The sequence below is a fragment of the Candoia aspera genome, chromosome 1, assembly GCF_035149785.1.
Source record: "Candoia aspera isolate rCanAsp1 chromosome 1, rCanAsp1.hap2, whole genome shotgun sequence".
In the NCBI taxonomy this organism is placed as follows: Eukaryota; Metazoa; Chordata; class Lepidosauria; order Squamata; family Boidae; genus Candoia; species Candoia aspera.
The window spans coordinates 132,112,206-132,139,033 of NC_086153.1; the positions used below are offsets into that span (position 1 = coordinate 132,112,206).

Below are 26,828 nucleotides of genomic sequence, written 5' to 3' on the forward strand. Positions count from 1 at the left end.
TTTTCACTATTGCAATTTTTACTGACAAACCTAATTTTATATTGTAACAACATATCACATATAATCTATTCTGGCAATTTACTGAATTATAGGATTAATGGTGAAGAACATGTCAGGTAGCAAAATCCTGACCATGTTATTAGCCCATTGCAGATCATTCAGAGCAACTGATTTCTCAGTAGCTATCAGTTATAATAGCTAACATTGGAATAACCACATGCAAGGCAATATGCCTCTGACTATCAGATTGCCATTATAAAAAACAAATGAAGAAAAAATGTGGGAGGAGTGGAACAGCTATGATTATTATACTTCTGGACTAACAAGGCAGAATGCTGGGCTAGCAACACAGTCTGATCTGGCAAGACAATAGTTATGTTCCCATTTTACCAATTTGATAAATTACTACATAATTATATAGTAATAAACAATACTTATATATACTTATAATAATAAACAATACTTCTATTTGTTACATATAAAAAATACTAACCCAGGATTATATCAAACTGTATCAGTCTAGACACCATTGGCACATCAGATTATCCCTCCCTCCTGCATATTCCCCTCATTCTGACCTTGCGGGTTGGGAAATCTTCTGGAATACCTTCCAAGGTGCAGTGGAAAGAGAAATGTTGCACAAGCAGAAGTCAGCTTGCATGACTTTGGGTAAAGCCAACAATCAATCATTTTAATACATTTTTCAAAAATAAAAATGTAGAGTAGCTGCAACCCAGTGCTTTATTTGGAAATAATTTATTTTTATCCAAAAAAAGAGAGACAGAAGACAAAAATAAACTGAAAAAGCAGGGAATTTCCTATAGGGATAGAAGTGATCATTTGGAACAACCTCACCACTTTACCTTCTAACTGTCTATACTGTAGTAGTCAATTTGGGAATGTCAAATTCCCCTGTAACAACTGTGTCTTCTGATAGATCGCAACATATTCTGAAAATATCAAATGTGCTCATAGTTTTCATATGTTGTTGACCTAATCTCTCCATTCTTCCATAACTTCTGATTTATAAAATGGCAGCATATGACTTGTACTCAAGACAAGTCCTTGTCTTAGATTTACAAGAGACTCTGAACTTACTTTCAACAGCAATCACATGTGGCCATCCAGGAAATCCTTTGCATGGTGTGACCAATGGCAGTGAGTTCAACTTGAATGATGTTGTCAACTTTACCTGCAATACAGGATATTTACTTCAGGGTGTCTCCCGAGCACAGTGCCGAAGCAATGGACAGTGGAGCAGCTCTTTACCTACTTGCCAAGGTAAATCAGCTTTTACCACTGTAGGATCTTTTCAATTGGGGGGCATCTCAAAAAATTGCACTATCCCAAATAGTATAAACCATGGATGTAAATAACTTCATCCCTAAGACTGCCTGTGTCCCCCAGATTAAAGTTGCTTCAGAATTGTAAATTAAATACATAGCAAGTAATCATATCAATGGCATTTAGTTTAATTGTAATTAGTTTAAATTAATTTAAATGTAAATAAAATTCAGTTTTTGTTCTGACCCTGCCATTTCATTATACTGACCCTTCTATTTCGAGTGCATCCATAAGCATTCCACTGAAACACTGAGTAAACGTGCACCCCCTAAAACTACTCTCCGGGAATGAATGGTAGTAAGAATAAATACATACAACAATTATAATCAGAATGATCATCCTAGTTATATCAGTGATATAAGAACAAATTATTTTCAGGTAAAATTGAAAAATGAACATTTTCACAAAGTCTGGCAGCCAGTTCCTTGTATGAATTAAATGCAATGATAATTAATGGTGGTCAATTCATTTTTTTTTTAAAGTTAAGAGCTTTGCTGTATCTTATGTCATTAGAACTATGATAGATTTCCACACTAGCAGTTACAGAAGCAAGAGGCATTTAGAGACACCTTTTTCCCCAATGTAAATCACCTTAGTTCTATAGACAGATAATCTAAGTGCCTCCATGTATCAATATTTCATTCTCCAGGACCAAATATTAGCAGGAGCAAAAGAAACATTTGGATTACAAAAATTATGTGAGAAGAAAGAGGTCAACATGTGCATACTGTATATTACTTCTATGTTCAAAGTAGCATCTCTGCAGTCTTGTTGAGTTTTAAAAAGACCAAGCAATTATAATTTGCTAAAATATGTAGTTTGGGCCTACAGCAAGGATGTGAATATACAGTATATGTTGTTGGATTACAAACACCAAAAATGAAATGAAGACTGGAGCTGCAGTTGGAATCTGAGAGCCGATAAGCTATAAGTTGTCTACTCCATCTGTAATAGATAAAATGCAGTTGGCATTATTCTCCATTTATGAAATACAGCTTTCTTAAAATCAGCCCAAGATTTCAGGTATGAAAGTATTTTCTGAAGATGGATTTGCACAATCCTATTCATATGTCACTAAACATTAAGGTGTTGATTTTTTTCCCTTATATTTTGCATGTATTCAAACAAACAAAAAACACAACTAGTATGAAGAGTGAAGGAATGTGATCTAGCCAGGTCTCAAGAATACATACCAAGTCAGCACATTCACTCACTTGGGCATGGTTTTATTCCACACTGATTTAGCAGTTACCAACAACAGCTGGAAACAAAGGTGCTGGAAAACTCAGCCACCAGGGCCCAGGAATGGGACAACTGCATTTTCTGTATTTCTTTGTAGCCATTTAATGGTCACCTGGATATTAGTAGCATAGATATAGTAGTCCTAGTCCTATCTTTTCATGATTCAGTCTCAGTTTACTAGTTCTTCCATTTATTCATTTTAGAAATACTTAAAGTTAACTTGCTAGCATAAACTTTTAGCTGTGCTTTTAATGCAACCAAGCATTCTCCTGCAATAGTAATTCCAAAATAAACCAAGAGAGTTGCTACTAAAAAAAAATTATGTTATTCCTTCCACTGCACCTTAAGTGCCTAATTCAACATACCCAATATAAGTACACATTATATTTATAATTCTACATATTTACAAGTAGCTCCAGATAATGCATGATAAAAAAATAATATGTTATTGGGATGTTAAGTAGTTACTGACTAAATTAACTATAAACTGCAGGCAGATAGAAGGGATTCAGGGATTCATCAGATGACTCCTGTGTGGCAAATTTTATAGCTTATAGTAGTTGGAACCTGAGTGGGTATAAACCACTCAGACACACACAAGTTACTTTGATTGCAGTGCAGAGCAGCTAAACTCACATTTTAATCTAGAAGTAACTGTGATTATCCCTCAAGTATAGAGACTTATATTGATATCTTTATAATTTGATATAGTTGTTAATAACAATAAAATATGTATGAAGAGGGGTCCTACTTGTTTGGTAAGTCATAGAATATCTTTCTATGTTTTCACATAAGATAGCAGAGTATATAAGTTTTATCAGAAAGCAATTTTCATTAAACTATAATACTAAGCCTACCAGAACTGGTCTGCAAAAATCCAGAAGATCACCAGATGGCAGCAAAGTTACAAAAACTATGTCCTGCTATCTAGTGGTCAACCAAAGATTTGTTGCACAGATCTGGTAGCCCTAATACCAAACCTGCCTTAAAAAAATCTGTAGTATACCAATAATAGTTTTCAGGACTATATTCAGCATTGCATCTGAAACTGATGAAGAATTATGGCACTGTTTGGGCATTTTGCCCTCAAGGTTTTCAAAGAAAGCTAAGCCAGGTTCTTATGTCCACAGGGCAGATTTAAGTATCTCTTCCATTCTCTTTTCCCCTTTTCTCTTCCTCAAGACTAAATATTAAATGGTCACATTTATTTCCCCTTAAAATCCTTAGCAGCTGTATTTGGGATAAAGCAATCTCCTTCTGCTCTCTTGCTTGATTTACTACTGGCTCCCTCGGGTAAAAGACAATCAGGAAAATCAGCCAGTACAGCTCTATCTTCCAACCAAATTAAATTGGGGCTTCATTTCATTCCTGACCCCCACCCCACCCTTCTTGGGAGCTCAACTGCTTTTTATATGGGGCATTTTCATGATGATGTCAGCTTTGGGCAGTATTTATATATTTATTTTAATATCACTTTTCAAATAAATCACAAATCATTTACTTTTCTAAAGAAACAAAAAGATTAATATTAAATAGGAAAATAATTATTTGCCTTTTGGGCAAGAGAAAATTGACCATAGTAACCCAGTTAGAAAACTTTATCTTTTTTTTCTTCCTGCTGTGATGGACACAATGCATTAATTCCAGAAAAATGATCCATCCCTCTGAAGACTGTATGTTGATCCCTTGCTTTGGGGAGTCAATCAGAAGAAAAGATACATTTCATGAGTTTCCTCCTCCAGAATGAACTCCATTTTATGGTTCTATTTGGGAGAATGAAGACTTCTACAGTAGATAGAGTTAGTAAATGGTTGAGACACAGAAAAGTGGGGACTTACACTTTTGTATTTGCTTGCATGGCAAATACTTTTCTTTTTATTGTCTTTGGAACAGAAAGAACAAAACTTTCAGAAACCCTCTCTTATGTGTTAGATATGCAGGAGTAATGCTAATCTCTTTTTCATTCTGCCCTTGTTGTTTTACTGAGCAAAGTTAAGAAGCATTAGAAATTTTATTTGGGAAAACAGAGTAGAACTGGTTGACTACCCTTCTGCAAATGCTTGCCTGCTCTTCTCCCCCCCCCCTTTTTTTTGGACGGGGAAAGTAAGAAGGAGAAAGACAAACCTGTGCTCAGTTTGCAGTTTAGTCCTATCCATGGTTTAAGATGCTAAATTCTCTAGCTCTAGGGACCCAAGCAGGCTTCACAGGAATTTCCCAGAATAAACCTGACATTTATCTTTCTTTTTAAAAGCGGCTATGCAGAAATAATTTTACTGATTGTACTGATTGAATCTTCTATACTATTTTCTAATATAAATTTTTCCACCAAATCCTGCTCTTTTCTTCACTGTGGAAAACGTATGGTTCAAATGCCAGAAATACATAGTAAGAGAGATCAAAGCTTCAATCCTGACTCAAATCTCTACTGAGCTAAAAACACAGTAGAGTATCCATGAACAAATCTTGATCTCAGAGCTCAACTTACTGCATAGGATGGTTATGAGAATGCATGACAAAACACAAAGAAGAAAAGAATGCCATATAGAATAGATTAATATTAAAATTGAATAAATCCATGGTGCCTCCCACTTTGGCTCTTTCCTTTTCTGTAAGTTGCAAAGGAGAATGTAACATGTTTGTGTGTGTGTTAATAATAGCTCATGATCTTTCTTCTGTGACTGATAAATGAAGATTGCATAGGAAATTTTCATGGAAGATATGGAAAATAATCAAATGGGCAGGGATAATATTTCCTGATTACCTGCAAGACTCTAGTATCATAGTAGACTTTTTTTTTTTTAAGTATTACAACTTTAAAAAGAGAGAACAAAAAAAACCCAAAATATGAAAAAGGGTCAATTGTTTCTTTTTTTTTCAAAATAAATTCTTAAGAACTATTTTGGGAGTTCCAAAATGCGCACCCATATCCTTCTTCCATGCAAAGTCTGGCATCCAATGTATTAAAACACGGATTATAGTAATGGGACAAGATAAAATCCCTTGTAGCAGTGTGTTTAAGTCCATAGGGTAAAACTACTTAGTAGTTATAACTACTTCAGCAAAGGATCGTTACCTTGTCATGGTGATGGAGCTTGAGCACCTCAATGATGCCATAAGCTAAACCATGAAGGGCCACCCAAGACTGGAAGGTCATGACAGAGAGGTCAGACTAAATGCGATCCCTGGGGAAGGTAATGGCAACCCACCCCAGTATTCTTGCCGTGAAAACTAAATGGATCAGTACAACCAGAGATATGTCGATATACCATCGGAAGGTGAGACCCCCAGGTCAGAAGATGGTCAAAATGCTACTGGGGAGGAACAGAGGATGAGTTCAACTAGCCCCAGACGTGATGACACAGCTAGCTCAAAGCTGAAAGGACGGCTAGCGGCTGACGGTGCTGGTGGTGAACGGCAAATCCGATGTTCTAAGGATCAACACACCATTGGAACCTGGAATGTAAGATCTATGAGCCAGGGCAAATTGGATGTGGTTATTGGTGAGATGTCAAGATTAAAGATATACATTCTGGGCATCAGTGAACTGAAATGGACTGGAATGGGCCACTTCACATCAAATGACCACCAGATCTACTACTGTGGACAAGAGGACCACAGAAGAAATGGAGTAGCCTTCATAATTAATAGTCAAGTGGCTAAAGCAGTGCTTGGATACAATCCAAAACATGACAGAATAATCTCAATTCGAATTCAGGGCAAGCCATCTAACATCACAGTGATCCAAATATATGCCCCAACCACAGATGCTGAAGAAGCTGAAGTAGAGCAGTTCTATGAGGATCTGCAGCACCTACTGGACAACACGCCTAAAAGAGATGTTATTTTCATCACAGGAGACTGGAATGCTAAGGTGGGCAGTCAAATGATGCCTGGAATTATAGGTAAGCATGGCCTGGGAGAACAAAACGAAGCTGTCATGAGTAAGGACAGAAGCAGGACATAGGCTGATAGAATTTTGCCAAGACAACTCACTCTGCATCACAAACACTCTCTTCCAACAACCTAAGAGACGGCTTTATACATGGACTTCCCCAGATGGACAACACCGAAATCAGATTGACTACATCCTTTGCAGCCAAAAGTGGTGGACATCTATACAGTCGGTAAAAACAAGACCTGGAGCTGACTGTAGATCAGAACACAAACTTCTTATTGCACAATTTAGGATCAGACTAAAGAGATTAGGGAAGACCCACAGATCAGCTAGATATGAGCTCACTAATATTCCTAAGGAATATGCAGTGGAGGTGAAGAATAGATTTAAGGGACTGGACTTAATAGATAGCGTCCCAGAAGGACTATGGACAGAAGTTTGCAACATTGTTCAGGAGGCGGCAACAAAATACATCCCAAAGAAAGAGAAAACCAAGAAGGCAAAATGGCTGTCTGCTGAGACACTAGAAGTAGCCCAAGAAAGAAGGAAAGCAAAAGGCAACAGTGATAGGGGGAGATATGCCCAATTAAATGCAAAATTCCAGAGGTTAGCCAGAAGAGATAAGGAATTATTTTTAAACAAACAATGTGTGGAAGTCGAAAAAGACAATAGAATAGGAAGGACATCAAGAAAAGGTGGCAAGAATATACAGAAGACCCGTATAGGAAGGATAACAATATCGGGGATAGCTTTGACGGTGTGGTCAGGGAGCTAGAGCCAGACATCCTGAAGAGTGAGGTTGAGTGGGTCTTAAGAAGCATTGCTAATAACAAGGCAGCAGGAGATGACAGCATCCCAGCTGAACTGTTCAAAATCTTGCAAGATGATGCTGTCAAGGCAATGCCTGCTATATGCCAGCAAATTTGGAAAACACAAGAATGGCCATCAGACTGAAAAAAATCAACTTATATCCCCATACCAAAAAAGGGAAACACTAAAGAATGTTCAAACTATCGAACAGTGGCACTCATTTCATATGCCAGTAAGGTAATGCTCAAGATCCTGCAAGGTAGACTTCAGCAATTCATGGAGTGAGAATTGCCAGATGTACAAGCTGTGTTTGGAAAAGGCAGAGGAACTAGGGACCAAATTGCCAATATCCGCTGGATAATGGAAAAAGCCAGGGAGTTTCAGAAAAACATCTATTTCTGTTTTATTGACTATTCTAAAGCCTTTGACTGTGTGGACCATAACAAATTGTGGCAAGTTCTTAGCAGTGTGGGGATACCAAGTCATCTTGCCTGCCTCCTGAGGATCTGTATAACGACCAATAGCAACAGTAAGAACAGACCACGGAACAACGGACTGGTTTAAGACTGGGCAAGGAGTACGGCAGGGTTGTATACTCTCACCCTACCTATTCAACTTGTACGCAGAACACATCATGCAACATGCTGGGCTTGAGGAATCCAAGGCTGGAGTTAAAATCGCTGTTAGAAACATTAACAATCTCAGATATGCAGATGATACCACTTTGATGGCTGAAAGCGAAGAGGAACTGAGGAGCCTTATGATGAAGGTGAAAGAAGAAAGTGCAAAAGCTGGCTTGCAGCTAAACCTCAAAAAACCCAAGATTATGGCAACCAGCTTGATTGATAACTGGCAAATAGAGGGAGAAAACGTAGAGGCAGTGAAAGACTTTGTATTTCTAGGTGCAAAGATTACTGCAGATGCTGACTGCAGTCAGGAAATCAGAAGACACTTAATCCTTGGGAGAAGAGCAATGACAAATCTCGATAAAATAGTTAAGAGCAGAGACATCACACAGACAACAAAGGTCTGCATGGTTAAAGCAATGGTATTCCCCGTAGTAACATATGGCTGCGAGAGCTGTACCATAAGGAAGGCTGAGAGAAGGAAGATCGATGCTTTGGAACTGTGGTGTTGGAGGAAAGTTTTGAGAGTGCCTTGGACTGCAAGAAGATCAAACCAGTCCATACTCCAGGAAATAAAGCCAGACTGCTCACTTGAGGGAATGATATTAAAGGCAAAACTGAAATACTTTGGCCACATAATGAGAAGACAGGATACCCTGGAGAAGATGCTGATGCTGGGGAAAGTGGAAGGCAAAAGGAAGAGGGGCCGACTAAGGGCAAGATGGATGGATGATATTCTAGAGGTGACGGACTCATCCCTGGGGGAGCTGGGGGTGTTGACGACCGACAGGAAGCTCTGGCGTGGGCTGGTCCATGAAGTCACGAATAGTTGGAAGCAACTGAACAAATAAACAATAAAGTTATAGCTAACACCATCTACCTTTCAGAGGTCATTTTTCTTGGTGTCCTTTCCTTAATCCTTGTCTATAAGAAAAAGAGGGATCCCTCAACCTGTGCTCTCCTTCTGGTTTGTAAAAGGATTTTTTTTTTAAATTAAATGTATAAAATAAACAACATCTTCAGGGACTGTAATGCAAAAGCATGTGACTATATTTTCAGTCCTTCCTTCCTGCTTTGGTAGATAACTTAATGTCACAATAAATAAACGAAAAGAAACTCAAAAATATATTAAATCCAGTTTGCACAAGTAAATGCAACATTTGTGGCAGATCACAGGATGGTGTTGGTCTGCGGCAATTTGTGAGCCAGGGCAGGATCTATGCTTCCAAATTTCAGATTTCAGCTTACAATAAATTAATAAAAGGTAAAATAAATCTTCTTCAACATAGCCACGTTACACAGAATGCTACAACTTATGCAGAGGAATAAAAACAAGAGACAGTAAGTCTTAACTACCAAAGCAGATAACAATTAAAATTCTGCTTCCTGGCTAAACTTGTTAGATTATTTTTTCCTAAATAGAACCCTCTCAAGTCAAACCTCTTTGGTTTCTTTTCCCTGGACTCCCCCCAGCTTCTTGGAGTAATTCCAGCATTTTATAGGTCTGTTGCAGAGACAGTATATTCCACTCATTTTCCCAACTCAGAAATAGCAATTTCTTGTTCTATTTCCCCAGAGTTGTGCCAGTAGTTTTTTGTAGGATAAAGTTTTTTCTTCTTATCTAGGATAGGGAGGGGTTTGGATATGACTTTATATGCCAAAACCCTCTGAATATGAATTAAAACTGAGATATTGGCTGGCTGTCAGTGAATGTGGAATGAGGGGTTTTCAGCCTGCACATTCACCACAACATCACTTAAGTCTCCTATCAGAAAGCAGTGAAAACATTACTTTTTGGACAGCCCTTTGGAGACATAATAGATGCCCTTTGATTCCTATCCAATTGGTAGTGGCTCTTTTGAACCTTACTGACTTCGTTAGAGTTAAATGAGATTTATGGTTTTTATTTTATTATTTGATTTGCAAATTCTCTAGAGATGTGTAACTGTGGTAATATTAAAAATAAAGAGATAAACTAAAACTAAGATTTTAAAAAATATACAAAGGATATAATAAAGGTTTAAACAGAAATCCATTAAAAATCTGTTATGCAGATACTGAGGAAATTATACTTCAGTTTAATATGTCATTTTAAAGGATTTTTAATTTAACCACTTAAGTCACCGTTGCAGCCTTGACCTGTAACAAACACAAACATAAGGAAAGAGCAGAATTTGTCTAGAAAGCTAATATCATTGCATCATGCTGTTCAAACATACTTTTAGTTGGGACAAGTTAAAGACTATTTTTGCTGCTGTTTCAAGTTTGTGAACTCAACCACATAAATAGTCAACTCTGATATCTGTACTGTCCACTGAAGCCAATGGGCTTAGACTAAACAAATCTGTTTAAACATTTACAGATTGCAGTCTTAATTACTAATTTTGAGTTCTTCCTGGCAAAAGTACAAGACAAACATATGCTAAAAGGCAATTTAAAGGTGAGAAGAAATTAAAAGAAAAGAAAAGAAAAATATAGCAATCCATTGGCTTTTTGTGTAAAAACCAATAGAGCATTATGGATTAACTAAAGACATGAAGTGCGCCTTCTTTATTATATCCTTGTTCATATTCCTTCCAGGCATCCATTCACCCAGTTTCCACATTGTTCATAATGCAATAACTGTCTGGTATCCCTATCAATGTTTTTATAAACTAAAGCACCCTAAATATTTTATCCTTTCTTTCCTCACACTCCAGTCATGCTATGCTTTGTGGGTATTTTGTCTTTAAACATTAGCTCATATCATTCTTTGAATACCAGCCATGCTTTTATTATTTAAAAGATGGAGTTATTAATTTAAAAGTGTTTATCTTGTAATAGAATCATACAGAGCAGCTTATCATGCAATAGAAACTGAAAACTATTTACTTGTTTTCACTTATATACTGTACACAACTGAAAGGCTTTCGTGGGTCATTATATTGCAAATAACAGGGAGGGAGGAAGGCCGCATTAAAGTAAAAAATTGGAGCAAAGGTGCATAGCATACTGGCTTTCTCAATCTTAATTTGTGAGAAAACTTCTCTCTGATTTACAGTGGTGAACTGTTCGGATCCTGGCTTTGTGGAAAATGCCATTCGTCATGGACAGCAGAATTTCCTTGAGTCTTTCAAATATGGAAGCAGTGTGGTATACCACTGTAAGAAGGGGTTCTATCTTCTAGGATCTTCCACTGTAACATGTAAAGTGAATGGTTTATGGGACAGATCATTACCCAAATGTCTGTGTAAGTACCCAACAACTGTTTCAGTTTCTTTCATCAGAAGGCAAGAAATACCAGTTATTACAAGGATGCATGTAAGCCATGGTTACTTAAAGTAAATTAATTGTGTGACAAAGTGTTTTATTTTAATTTTCACCCCATACCTGCTTGCCCTCTCACTTTATTTGGAACATAGAGTTAGCTAGTTCAGCAAGGAAATTCATAGACAATACCAAAGTAAAAGAGTAAACAGTTGCTTATGTGAAAGTAGCCAAGAAATATGTTTGCTATGTTTGCTATGAAACTATCCAAGAAAAATGTTCACTGTAAAGAAGCAATGAGTATCATGGAAGGAATGTTTCAAGTAGTGGACTCAAGTTCTCTCATCCTTTAATTTTTTATTTTATTTATCAAATTTTGTCACCGCCCATCTCCATCAAAAGAGGGACTCTTGCTTTATGTACTAACTCCATAATTATAAACTTTTTCAAACTGTTGCCATTCAACAAATGAACACTTATGGCAGTTATCTTTCTTTTGCTCATCACAGCAATATCTTGTGGACATCCTGGAGTTCCAACAAATGCAATTCTATCAGGAGACAAATTTACATTTGGATCTGTAGTTCACTATTCTTGTGCAGAAAGGCAAACTCTCATGGGAAACTCTAGTAGAGTGTGCCAGGAAAACAGCCGCTGGAGTGGGACGCTCCCTCATTGTTCAGGTAATTTTGTGAGGAATTAATTGTGACCTTCTAACTTGTTTGTAATATTCACTTGCTATTTTTAAAAGAAGTTTCATTATTTTATTAGCAAAAGTAGCTTCCATGTTTTAATTAACTGTTCAGCCACCCTATGAAGATAGTTTAATTCAGCATTTAGAGTCTTCAGTATGTCTCTTGATAGGCATGCAGAACTGCAACCATTTTATCTGATTTCATTCTTACCTTACCACTCACATATGTACCAATTTAGGATGAGACTTCCTGCATCTGAGTTAGTTCAAAAGAAAAAAGAAACCAAAATAAATAGAAGTTGATTTCAAGACAGTTTCTGTTGCTCAAAAGAAAACTATATGAATGTGTCCTTGAAGTCACCATGAATTGAGCTGACTCAAGAAATGGCTATATCCACTTTACTGTCTATGATCCATACACTACAGATTTTATGCAAAGTTCATAAAAGGTTCATATATAAGTTCATATTCAAGACAAAGGTGTGCAATCTGCTGCAAGGTTTCATAGCCACATGCAATCCCTGAAAGTCATGGGTGTGGTCCCAGAGTGCTTCCCAAAGTTAAAACTGAACAGTACCAGAAGGGGAAATTACTAAATACATTTATATCATTCATTTAATATATTTCTATACCACATTCTGGGTAGATACATCTCAAAATGGCTTACAAGTAATTTTTTGTTGTTGTTGTTGAACATGAAACTATAATTATACAGTAAATGAAAGCAATCTAAAACATTCATTAAAAAGGAGGCATAGAGAAGAAAGCAAAGCAAAACAAAATAATTCACCTAGGATATTCACACAGGGAAAGGCTGATTGAAGAGTTAAGTCATTAGTAGATTCCTAAAAGATTCAGTAGAAGGCACCTCACAAATTTCATGGTAGAAAAGTTTCCAGAGAACAGGAGTCAATATGGAAAACATCCACAAGATGAAAGTCCTTCAGACTTGGCACATAAACCAACCATTTCATCTAAGCATATATCCAGGTCTGTAATAGAAAAGGTGATTTGCCAGGAATCTTGATCCCAATTTGAATAAGGTTTTAAATGTTTAACTTGGCTCGGTAAATAACTAGCAGTATAGCTGCTTAAACAAAAGTGTCACTTGTATACAGCCAGACATTCTACCTAGCAATCTGGCATTCTGCATGAACTTGTCCTGTTCAGAGTATGAGATGACCAGGCAGAGCTACTAATAATATTCTTTATTGAACAAACTATTTACCATGAAAGTTCTTGCAATAGATTAGAATATGTAGTTCAGATCAACTCCAACCAGGTGGCAGAGGACACAAAGGCAACACTGCAGGGTCAGGCTGTGGCAAGGCAGCAAGACAGAACTTGGCCACTTCTCTGATGGAAGTTGCAAGGCTGGAAGGAGCTAGAGTGTGTGGCAAGGGTGAGGCTGCATACTCAGATTTGGTATCCTGGCACGCAGGCTGGATCAGGCAGGCACACAGTGGCTAGACAATGCTTGGCTGAAGTATCTAGATAGAGCTTGGTACTGGAAGCAAGGCTGGACTGGACTGGAGCATTCAGGCAAGTCTGTGAACTGGAGGCAAGACTGGACTGGACTGGAGGGTTGAGGCAAGGCTGCGAACTGGAGGCAAGGCTGGATGGGACTGGAGTGTGCAAGCAAGGCTGCAAACTGGAGGCATGCAGTTTCTCTGCTTTCCTCTCTCAAGCACTGACTGGAGGCTTCAAATCTCCCTCCGGAGTTTGTCCAATCCTCTCTTGCAATTTCTCCTGCTCTGCTGAGTCACTTCCTGGATTAGATTCCTCAAGTCCTTGCTGATAGGTTTCATTTTCCCCTTCTGACTCCAAATAAGTGTCATTTTTAGAGTCAGAAGCAGGCTGAAACTTGACAAAACTATGTACAAGGGTAGCCCTCAAGAAAGAGTGTAATTATTATTATTATTATTATTATTATTATTATTATTATTATTACATTTTTTATCCTGCTTTTATATATATTGGTCAATTCAAGGTGCTGAACATACTTAATATTCCTGCCTCCTATTTTTCCCCACAATAACAACCCTGTGTGGTGGGTTGGCTGAATGAGAGTTCATGGCCCAAGGTCACCAGCCAGCTTTCCTGCCTAAGAGAGGCCTAGAACTCACCATCTCCTGGTTTCTAGTCAAGCACCTTCACCACTATACCAAACTGGCTCTCTATACATTAATCTGAATGTGAAATTCTCAGTATATGAACAATTGCAGCTAGGCTGTCTCTTTCAAGGAAAAGACATAATTGTTATACCAACTAAAGCTGATAATATATGCTCCTAACCACAGAGATCTCTTGGTTTTTCCCTAATACTTATGACTTCACTAGTATTCCAGATTGTATGTCCTAACAGCCAGGAACCACGCTGAGACAAGGAATACGTCTCTAGTGTTTTATTACTGCTACATAGACAGAAAATCCTAACAAACTGAAGAAGCATGGGAAAAACCCAGACAAATAAACCCCAAAGTTAAGGCGGGTCTGATCTGTGTCTCTTTGAATGGCTGCTTAACTCCTCAGTACTACTCATGAGTTTTCCCCCCTGGACAGGGGCCCCCTCCTGCTCACCATCAGTACTCATGACATTGTATATCTGTTCTGAGAGGGAAGAAGGAAATAACCCCATGCTCTTCATCTTGTTAAATTCAACCTCAGATTATTGCCCCCCATTTATTCTATCATAGCACACAAACATTAATTCAGAACATGCCTATCCCTTCCTGATTCAAGTGCTAAATACTGTATATCTAAACAAATCTAATACTGGAGGAACCAACAGTGTATGGTAGCTAACTAGCACTTCCTTAGTTTCACAAACATGCAACGTATCTTTTTTTCTTTCATTTCATTTGCTAATTCATTCACCTTACCATTTACTCTTCTTATATTACAAATTGCAAGTTTGCAAATGCCCTAGTCATCACCAGATGGGCTCACAAATATTTACTGCCTGGCATGACTTTGATCTATTGAGGCTTTCACATAATGCTTTTTTAGTAATACAGGTAGTCCTCCAGATTTTCAAAATCCTTAATAAGCCTGAATATTATAAACAGGTTTATACTATTAGAATTTTCTTTATGAAGCAGCATTTTCATTTTCATCATAGCTATACATTTGTGCAATAATGAATAATCTGGCTTCTGTAATAATATTGGTTCAGCCACTGAATTCTTCCACAATGCTTTGCACCACATAAAAATATTAACATTAATGAACGATTAGTGCCATTCAGTGGAAGACATCTAATAAATCAGTCATGTCTTTAAAACCTGTAAATTATGGTATAACATTCTTCTTGTGTAGCAGTGCCAATGGATAAGTAGGTAGAAAGACAAATGATTGATACACAAATTGATATATGTAAATATAGCTATGTAATAGAAAATCTGACAGTCACGAATAAATTTATATTCTGTACAAAGGGAGACAGATAATTGACATAATAGTTGAGAGATTGTTCAGTGAGTCAATAGGTTGTTAGGGAATTAGCTAAAAAAATCTAACTTTGGTATAAAGTATTAAAAAAAAAGTTGAAACCAAAGCTAGTACTTCCTACATTTCTGCATATCATGCAATTCAAGGTGAACCTCAATATTGGAATCAAAGCATAAAACATCTGTTGCTATATTAGTCCAAAATAAGGTGAATGTGAAACAGTGTGAACATCCCAATTGTAAATGTAATTCTTTCTGTTTATAATTTTTAGGAAACAGCCCAGGGTATTGTGATGATCCTGGAATGCCTTCTCATGGGTCTAGACTTGGTGATGAGTTTAAGATAAAAAGCCTAATACGTTTCTCCTGTGAAATGGGTTATCAGTTGAGAGGTTCCCCAGAAAGGACGTGTCTCCTTAATGGATCTTGGTCTGGTCTGCAGCCAGTCTGTGAAGGTTTGTCATAGCAATAGCAAGTTCCAACTCATGTGAATGTATAAATATGCTAAGTCTGTTTTTTGGGAGGGGAGTAGATGGGGGAAGATTAAACTACTCTCTGCTTACTCAAAAATATAGTTTCAGATACATTTAAATAGTTAAATCATTCTTAATTTGGATAAGTGGATGCCACCTATATTATGCTCTGACCATATCCCCTTCAACATTAATTGTATTTAGGAACTTGTTTTCTGCTCATGGTATTACATACTGGTCCAATCTCATCTTTTGACTCTTAGGGAGGACAGAGCTTAGATATTTTCCCTCCAAAAACATTTGTATCTCTGCAAGAAGAAAGAAATCAGCTCTAGGCTACCCAAATATTTGTGTTTCTGAATTTATTCTTTTTTTTGTGCCTCAGATTAATCAGTGTATAGTTTAGTCTCAATGTATGTGTGTTACATCACACAGAGATAAATATTGAAATCTAATGCAACCTACATGCAGTCCCCTATCCCATAACAGACAAAACCCCGTTCTATAAAGTTGGGAAGGAGGGGTCTGGAGCAGATGGGAAATGGCAGAGGAAAAGAAAATCCTAAGGTGGAAGCAGAATTCCACTTACGAGATATTGAATATCACCCAGAAATTAAGTACATTTAGCAATATGTGTATGTTGTTTATTTGTTCAGTCGCTTCCAACTCTTTGTGACTTCATGGACCAGCCCACGCCAGAGCTTCCTGTTGGTCATCAACACCCCCAGCTCCCCCAGGGACGAGTCCGTCACCTCTAGAATATCATCCATCCATCTTGCCCTTGGTCGGCCCCTCTTCCTTTTGCCCTCCACTCTCCCTAGCATCAGCATCTTCTCCAGGCTGTCCTGTCTTCTCATTATGTGGCCAAAGTATTTCAGTTTTGCCTTTCATATCATTCCCTCAAGTGAGCAGTCTGGCTTTATTTCCTGGAGGATGGACTGGTTGGATCTTCTTGCAGTCCAAGGCACTCTCAGAATTTTCCTCCAACACCACAGTTCCAAAGCATCTATCTTCCTTCGCTCAGCCTTCCTTATGGTCCAGCTCTCGCATATGTGTATAGTAAATGAAAAATGATGATATGCACTTATCAGCATAGTACTGGAAATATACCCAATTTGAAACTACTTATCTTGATTGGATCGCAGTTACAAGCCAAAACAACATACAGGTAGTCCTTGCTTAACGACTCCCCTGTTTAGTGACTGTTCAAAGTTACAACGGCACTGAAAAAGTAATTTTACAACCAGTCCTCATGCTTACAACTGTCACACCATCCCTGTGGTCACGTAATCGAGATTCGGGCGCTTCACAGCCAGTGGATATTTATGACCGTCTCAGTGTCCTGCAGTCATGTGATCACCATTTGTGCACTTCATAGCTGACTTTTGACAAGCAGAGTCAATGGAAAAGCAGGCAGTAAAATTGCAAGTCACAGTCACATGATGTCTCACTTAATGACCATGTCACTTAGCGACAAAGTTGCCAGTCCCAATTGTAGCCATTAAGCAACGACTACCTGTACTATGTTTCTTTGTTGTTCATTAATCTAATGGAAACTTTCTGAATGAACCACTGTACCGTATTTTCTAACCTGCATCCTTTCAGACTAGGAAAAACAAAACACAACCAGTAGCTCACACTATTCCAAGCAAGGCTGCTTTGAGAATTAAATGTAGCTGCAGATTGCTGATTGCCCTATCTATGGTTTAATGAAAAATTTCTTGCCTTGTTCAACCTCACAGGCAACACAGAGAAAGCATTTGCCTTAAGATAGTGAAACAGAATAAGAGAAAGCTAAGTACATTATAATAGAAATGTGAGCTGCAGGGAACTTTTGCTCTGGATTCAGATTTTGTCCTTCACTCACCTTTCTTCCCCTTACCAAAAGTATCTTACTATACATTCATCCCACGTATAGAAGAGATTATGACCCTCTCTTATTTTAATTTATTATAAGCACATGTTCTCTTTTCCAGTCAGCAATCCATCTTCTTATAGCTGATAGCTTCTTTCCCACCAGTAAAATGTTCCACAGTTCCTTCATCTGTTAAATTGGTATGAGGTATTCAAATGCTATGTATCTGTGGACATTTTCATATGTGGTACAGCAGTGTGTGTTGTCAGTCTCTCATGCATATATCTGTCATTTCTGGACATCATTAATTTAAGAAAAAAATGGAGAATTATATTTGAATGCACACTATAGCCATTCTCCATTTCTCTCAGGCAAATTTCTCTCCTCAAACCTTTACCTCGTAACCCTCTCACTAACATTGGCTGTTTCCTTTTGACTCAGCTTTATTGTTAAATAATTTTAGTTTTAGCATTTTCTTATAAGTAGAGCAAATGTAATTGGGAACAAAATGAATCTTCCCTCCTGTCATATGTTTTCACCACAGCAGAACTATTGGTGGGGAAAATATGAAGCATACTCTTGAGACAATAGACTAGAGCTGTAATTCTTCCTAAACTGGAAAGTTTGGTTAGGAGTTATGCAGCATCAGAAGCAAGTTCCTGTATATCTGAAAATAATCAGGTGAAAAACCATTGCAAAGAATTTGAGTTCGTTTTCACAAGAACTATTGCTCCTTCAAACTTAAATGTTGAGTATTGAATTCATCTGTGGAAAATCTAACTATTACTAGGATATATCTTGGGAAACAACTGAGGTGTGTTGCTTTGTGTGTGTGTGCAATTTAAAAGATGGAAAATATTCTAGTGTTCTGAATACCACCTGTTTTTATTTTCTTGTTTTGTGCTTCATGTTTCCAAATTCATTTAGAAGATCTTTATCATCTGTAACTAATGCATTATTATGATTACATAAGCCCAATAGAAGCACACCTTTTGACTTTTTATTCATGTATACCATGTAACCATTAATGAATGCAAACAATGGAAAATGATTGTTTTTCATGTTTTTAAATGTATCCACTGATCATAGAAATTAAATTTAGTTTGTTTTGCTTCTCCTGCCATCTTCACTTTTGACAGCTGTATCTTGTGGAAATCCTGGAACACCAGCCAATGGCAAGATAGTCTATAGTGATGGGATTTCATTTTCCAGCTCAGTTATCTATGCCTGTTGGGAAGGATACAAGACTTCAGGACTGACAACTCGCCACTGTACAGCCAATGGGACATGGACCGGCCTAGCTCCAGACTGTACAGGTTTGACATTGAGATCCTGTTAACAATACACTTAAATATTAAAAATAACATTTGTGTGGAAAGTGTTTAGAAAAAGACAGCATGGTAAATTAGTTTATACTAATTATCACGTGTTCACTTTGATCCTAAGCATTTTCACTTGGAAGTAGTTCCTACTGAAATCACATAAACTTTCTAGTGAGTTTGCTTAGGTGTTCAACATTAGATTGCTATAGATTTTTATAACCTCTACTGTAAGCCACGTAAATACATAAATACACATTGCATTTACTTCCAGTAATTAAATTGTGCTGTCAAATTTATTTTTCCAGAAGGATATCTATATGATTATTATGTAAATTAATCTATTAAACTTGTTGGCCTTACCTGCAAATATCATATAATGACACATATGGATTTAAGTCTAGGGTTTTTTTTTTTTTTATTTAAAGTAATCTACATTATGTTTTATTTAGATCCTTTGCATCCTTTTCAGTTCAATAGTATAATTTCATTTTTCAATCCAAGTTTAGGTTTTGCAGTACATCTATGGTCCTAAATCAGTGAGATTTCTGTAACACAGGTTAGAAATTACATTTTCATAGTAGGGGTCCTTGATTATATTTACATTCCATCAGGATCGACCTCTACTATATATACATGTACAGAGACAGAATGTTTTAAAATTCCCTTGGTTTAAAAGTTGTCTTTCAGCAGGGGGCTGCTTGAATATGAATGCAAAGTATACAGTTCTACTTGCAGATTTCTGGATGATATCTATTATGTATGTATGCACATTTGCTGTAGGATAGTTTCTCCAAAAACAAAACTTTTTTGTTTTCCCCTAACCTAGTGATCAGTTGTGGAAATCCAGGTGAATTGGCAAATGGCATTCATTTTGGAAATGATTTCTCATTTAATAAGACAATAACCTATCAGTGCAATCCAGGGTACCTGATGGAACCTGTTGGAGCATCAACAATCCACTGTACCAAAGATGGAACTTGGAGCCAGAGTAAACCCATCTGCAAAGGTTTGGGCCTTAATTGGCATGTAAATATTATTCTAACATTGCATGAACAGAATTAAATCCTCATATTTGTAAGGAGCATTACCTTTAATAATTTTAAAGTAAATTTAAGTGGAAAATCTTTAATATATTGCCATGGTTTTTTTTTAATGACATGAAGAAGTGGAAAGTGTTGTGAAACAGTATAGTTAATTAATAAAGAAAGAATGAGCCTAGTTGTCTTCTCTGATATTGGGGAGGAAGCATATCATTCACTAGCCTTACATTGGGAGAGAGTACAATGTAGTTCACAAAGCATTTAAAGGCCAGGTAAATTTAGAAAAGGAAATAAAGCCATCTTACCACTATATCATGAGGAATCAACTCATTCCCTCAAGTATCCTGTGAAACAAAACTTCTTAAGTAGATTTTAGAAGCAAGTGAAACAGATGTCTCTAGTATTTATAATACCATAGTCAGTCAATAACAGTGTGAAATGGTATTTAGTTTTAAGTTAAAACTGCACAATCAACTAAATTCAGAACACCCAGAGTTAAACTAACTCTCCAACATTAAGACATAAGAAACTATAAGGATTAAAGTAAGGTTTCTTTCCTATAAATGCCACCAGGAGTTTATTTTGAGGGGTTACTTTATCTTGGATCTCAGGATGAGCCAGCATATTATATTATATTATGCCAAGAAGACATTCTCTTTATTCAGTGAACTGTGGATCTAAAGAATGTAATATTTTATAGTATTTCAGCATGCACTACATATCACATCCTTTCTTACTGCTAGAATTATCTTACTAATTGATGGTTTATATACTTTCTCAGGATATGTAAGATATTTTGTTACTAAACTGTAATCAGAATCTTCTAGAGTTGAAGCAGTTACTTAGATGGACATGAGTTAATTTCATCTTTCAGTTTCTTTTCTCTTCTACCATCTTGGCAGACTGTTCACATTTTATTTGCAAAGCTAATGTTCTGAATCATCAATCTTTGTTCTTTGTTCCTAATATTGGTTTTCAGTAAGGATATGTTAAAGAAAGCATAATCTCCCTTAAGTCTCTGGTCATGCAGATCTCATTTTACAAGTGCTAAGGCTACAGTTGTGAACACCCACCTACAGTTATCTTCTTTCCTAATCCAGTGTGCTTGAGTAAAAGCCCTCCTGTGGACAATTGTTCACAGTGCCCAAGGTTTAGAAAGCAGGCAAGGCATCTCCAAGACAGGTCACTCAGCCCTAAGGCCCTGTCATTGGAGAAAAGATCGGAGCATCACAAGCCTCTTGCCCACTCAGTACTAATCCAATCTGCCCACAGTTATCAATTCCTCTTCATATATATATATGTATGTATGTATGTATGTATGTATGTATATGTATATATGTGTGTGTGTGTGTGTGTATACACTATGTATGTATGTACGCATGTATGTGTGTATACACACACACACACACACACAGCAAAATGAAGCAACAAAGAGAAAAGGGGAAACTGTCAATATATGTCACATATTAATAAAATGCAGTTTTAGTTTTCTAAATCTACCTTAAGGAGAAAAAAAATAATGATTGTCCAACATTACAAAATACCATAAAATTTATACTACTAAAACATATTGAGTCATTTTTATTAGCAGATAAAATCACACATCTTTTGAATCTAATCCTTAATATCAGGAATATTACTACTTTTCAAATTTTTCAAACACTTTCTGCAACACCCCAGTATATGCCCAATACAACTATAACACCTCACAAATAATCAAATTCCAAGGTTTGGGGACATAATTTAACATAATATCAGCATCTTTAACACTAAAAAAACTTTCCCATAAATATAATTATATATATTAAAATATTATTCCAAAAGAATGTCAGTGATTCACAGGACCAAAACATATGTCTAAAACCCCTCAAATTTTGTACATTACCAACAGAGAAAATTTCAAATACATTCTCTGTGGTGTCCAGTCAACTCAAAATAGGATCTTTTGATGTAGAATTAAATATGTTAAAAGTTTTAGAGGATGTTGCCTTAGATATTAATAGATGGATCCATGAAGTTGGTGGGGGAAAATTAATATTATTAACATGAATATGATTCTAAAATTAATCTAGGTATTAAGAGGTATTCCAAAATTAATCCCAAATAAATATTTTCTTTGGATAGGTAATATAGTGGGGAAATGTATATGGGAAAACAGCCAGCTAAGACCACCTAAGATTTCATTAGCTAAATTGAGATTACCTGTTGAGAATGGTGGTTAAAATTAATGAGATTTTCAAAAATATTATAGGGCTTATATTTTATCAACTACCACTATGTATAATGAGCACCTAGTAGAGCATCAACCTTTGTGAGCTCTGTTGGAAAGTTTTATGTATTTACATTAAAGTCCTGGCAATTGCTAAGGTCAATATATAGTAGACATGGTACTGTATTTTATTCCTGGGATTACAAGCAACCAGACATATTTGGACCTACTGAGGCACAGATTGCATTTTGATGTTGAGGCTTATTTAATTTTATAGTGAACTGAGGCCATGAACTGAGGCTTCAGTGTTCAACAGTTGAAATGGTTGAAGCAGGAAAATTGAAGGAAAAAACAGAATGAAAGAGAGAGAAATAAAAGTGCAAGCTATTGCAAAGACAAATTTGAACATGAAACAGAAGAGTGAAAATTGGTTATAAGATTTAACACCATTTCTCATGGCTTGAGCACAGAAGGAGGCTTTATAGCACATTATATTATTAACTAGTTTGCAATGCAAAAATATCTATGTGATATCTAATGGTTCTTATGCTAAGTTTTTTTCTAATATTTTTATTTTAAGTTACTTCCAAAACAATTCTTCCTTTTATCTATCCTTCACCATTTCCTCCATCCACAAAACAACTGTTTAAAGTTTTCTGAGGATAATATTCATATGGTAGCTGTAGCAGTTTTGCTTATGCAGCAGAAGTAAATAAGAATGAAAGACCAGGCATTTCTTTATAAAAGATTGTATTAAATAAAAACATTACTTAGAAGTAAAGCAATATAGTATAAACAGATTAATCAGCTAGCTAGCTAACAACTACAGAGACTGCTAGTAAGAAGCTGGTACACAACATTAATATATTCTGTCCTATGTACATCAACCAATCAGGGGCTTCTTGACCTTATAAGGACATAACCTTTGGTCCCTGAGAATATGACCCAGACAGCCAGGCACCAAAGGTCCACTCAGAAAAGCAACCCCCATCTTTTTTTTCTGTCAGGTGTCTTTTTAAAAACTCAAGCCTCTGAAATTCTTTGATTAAAAAATATTCAACAGTAGCTTGTACTAGAAGAAAGGTTTCGAAGACACAAAAGAAAAGATAAATGACACAGGTAGCAATATTGCAGTACTGAAAGGCCACACAGAAACCCACAACCCACTAGTCCCTATTTATTGGTGATACAGTGTTGCTTTGATTAAATCAGGAAGAGGAGAAATATTAGGTTTTAATAAGTCCAAAAGTTCCATAACCTTTTGTCAGCCCTTCAAGATAAGCAAGACCAAGAAACAGACACAGCAGAGATTCCAGGAATGCTCTTTACTGTGAGAAATAAAATAACAGAATCTTGAAAGACTGTCCAAGTTTCCCTCTGCCCCATCTTAACACTAACCAAAATCAAACTGAGGTTATTTTGAATTTCTTTCCCAGAGTTTTCCTTTCCTCAGGTCTCAGCCATCTTTTCTCGAAGTACCCTCTTAACAGTTCATTCCTTCCCCACTTTTACTATTTCAGTAGATAGCTGAAGCAAGCAGATAGTGCAGGTACATTTTGTCATGCTTTACCTTTTCATCTCCTGGCTGTGCCAGCAGTATGCAGTACTCTGTGTGTGTGTGTGTGTGTGTTTGATTTTTAAAAATACATGTAGAGATTTTTGAGCCATTATTACCATGTAGAAGGGAAGGAATGATGTTTAGTGGCTGTGGTGAGCTGCTGAAAACAATTCATTATCATAACCCAGTAATCAGGAATGAGGAATTAAAAATTTTACCCTTTTCATTTTGGAGGAAAGGCACCCACAAAAATCATATTCCACCCCCCATAAGGTAACATTTTTTTTTAATCCATTCAATCATGTCTGATTCTCAGAGACTGCCTGGACAAGTCCCTGCAGTTTTCTTGCCAAGGCTTTTCAGAAGCAGTTTGCCATTGCCTGCTTCCTAGGGCTGAGAGAAAGCGACTGGCCCAAGGTCACCCAGCTGGCTTTGTGCCTAAGGAAGGACTAGAACTCATGGTCTCCCGGTTTCTAGCCCAGTGCCTTAACCACTACACCAAACTGGCTCTTTAGTTCACTTTTATTTTTTATCTTTTATAATATGTATTATTTTACTATTGTAATCAACACAGTGTGTCATGTGGTTAGAAAGACTAGGTACCAATTTAATAAATACATATATTATCTATCTCTCTGCTCTGGGCAACTGGACAGAGTTATTTGCTAGATCTACCCCACAACAACTGCTTCCTCCATTCTATGTCCCTTAACAAGGATCGAGTGCTGTCATGCATGACGCAGACAGTCCTTTCAGTGAAGTGCACAGAAACACAGAACAGAGACAGCACACAACTATATAACAGATTATAAAGTGTATTTACATGCCCATTTTTAATAACCTCTAAATACTTTACTATGTTTTATCTTTTAAATCTGCTAGTTATTACCTGTGGGCCACCTCCCCAGGTACTGTATGGAAAGGTTGAAGGATCTGATTTCCACTGGGGATCAAGTATAAGTTACAGCTGTGCTGACGGGTATCACCTTTCCAATTCTGCTATCCTTTCATGTGAAGGTAGAGGGGTATGGAGAGGAGACCTTCCACAGTGCCTGCGTAAGTTTATTAAGATTAAATAGTTATTTGATTTTTTAAAAATACCTACTGTTTCATATTGTAATGATGCACACTTGTGACTGAGAAGATAGCAGGGGTTATTGTAAGGCGACAGGAACTGAATGTTGTGTACAGGGTCAAAGCAGGCAGTATAGCAATTTTGATTATTAATGCAAATAAATTACAGCTGGGAACTGAAAATATAAATAATACTTTAACTTTTGAAATTCCATGTAATATTCAAAATATTGAATGTGGATTTCACTTCTGTCTATATCACAAACTCAGGTGGTTTTTGAATTTAGATCCTCCCAAGGGCTAAACATATTTTGGTTGCAATTAAAACACATTCCTGGATAAAATTATCCTTTCCTGCCTATTACTCCTGGATATTTCCACCCAGCCACTGGCCCTGCCCCTTTTATCTTCTTCTACAGATTTATCCTGTTGTGCTAATGCTGCTTGCTCACATGACACTAGCCAGCCATTCCTCCAGCTGGCTAATGGGATGGTGAAAAACCAGTAACTAGCAACTGCCTGTCTTGCCCTGATTTGTGCAATGATTTTTACTGTGAGTGGGAAAAAAATTAGCATACCAGCCATTGGGCAGGTGGGATGAATGGGTGGCAAGGCACTGCAGTGCTTTGGCTGCAGGAGAAAAACTGCCCATACAGCAGCTCCAGAGGAAATGCTACAGATTTGGATGAGTAGCTAAGGCAATAATTAATTGGTTAATCTTTGCAAACTGTACACAATCCTCACAATATTATGGAGACACAATAATCTCTTAATTAAGTCATACAGGTTGATTGCTGTTTGTAGCTGGAAATCCTTACATTGTCCAAGATAATTCATTTTAATGGGACAGGGCTTGGAGCATCCTCTATGCATCAAAATCATCACTTGTTTTCAGTTGAAATATATACAGGAGAACATGGTGAAATAATGCATACAGTACACTCATAAAATGAAAGCCTTCTGAATGTATATTGACCTATTTCTGCAAAATTTCTCCAAACATTTATAAGAACAAGACTGCATGCTGCTATCAAACTACATTGATTAAAAACATTTTTAAAGGCAACTTACAATGTTGTAAAACCACCAAAGGTCAATATTTGGTTATCTAGGGTGTTCTGAAGAAAAGTAGATCTTTGTGATGATTTGGACAACATGACATTCCTGATGTCATCTCTTAACATTGTTTTGGTATCTAATACCATAAGAAAAAATCTCAATGGAAAAACATCCTTAGACTATATATATATAGTCTAAAATATAAAAATATAAATAAAATATAATAAATATAATATAAAAATATAAAATATAAAAATATAAAATTTATTTCAAGGTTTTTATATGTTCCAGTCCCCTTTGTTCTTCCTAATATGCCCACCATATGTCCACTTCCTTCACAGATTTATCTGCATTAAGCCTTGCAATTCCCATTTCTCAGGGATAGTTTTCCATTTCTTAGCCTTTAAAAGATAATTTAGCATCCATCTAGTTTAAAAATAATCTGTTTGATACAAGTTAAATAAACAGTGTAGTTCCTATTGTCTTGAATCAACAAACAAGTTTTTTGTCTATTTCTTCTTTAAAGCTCTTTACTAATATTCCTTTTGTGTAACAGCTGTCTTTTGTGGAGAGCCTGGTATTCCAGCTAATGGGAGACTTAATGGTAAAAGTTTCACATACAGATCTGAAGTAACTTTCCAGTGCAGACCATCTTTGATATTGATAGGATCTTCAAGGCGAGTTTGCCAAGCTGATGGTACTTGGAGTGGAATTCAGCCAACATGCATTGGTAAGTTATTCATTTATTTGTTATCAGTGAGCAGCAAGCAAAGAGATACAGTGAAAAATCAAAAAGAGAAACAAAATGATTAAGTGATTTGGAAGGGATTTAAAGAAATATTTGAAGGGCAACTTTATCTTATTAGTATAGTGATCTCTATGACACCAACAGTTTAACAAAACCTCGTTTTATTAATGTTTTTTTTTTTTTG

General features: G+C 36.6%; 1 protein-coding gene across 1 annotated transcript in view; it reads left to right on the forward strand.

Moving 5' to 3' along the window:
• CSMD1 (CUB and Sushi multiple domains 1) overlaps window positions 1-26,828 on the forward strand; it is a 1,072,463-nt gene that overhangs the window by 1,011,287 nt on the left and 34,348 nt on the right. Inside the window, exons 55-62 of the mRNA XM_063298442.1 lie at window positions 1,108-1,281; window positions 10,958-11,146; window positions 11,673-11,846; window positions 15,579-15,761; window positions 18,774-18,950; window positions 19,783-19,962; window positions 24,646-24,819; window positions 26,453-26,626. Coding sequence (XP_063154512.1) covers window positions 1,108-1,281; window positions 10,958-11,146; window positions 11,673-11,846; window positions 15,579-15,761; window positions 18,774-18,950; window positions 19,783-19,962; window positions 24,646-24,819; window positions 26,453-26,626 — 1,425 coding nt within the window. The remainder of the gene's footprint in view (window positions 1-1,107; window positions 1,282-10,957; window positions 11,147-11,672; window positions 11,847-15,578; window positions 15,762-18,773; window positions 18,951-19,782; window positions 19,963-24,645; window positions 24,820-26,452; window positions 26,627-26,828) is intronic.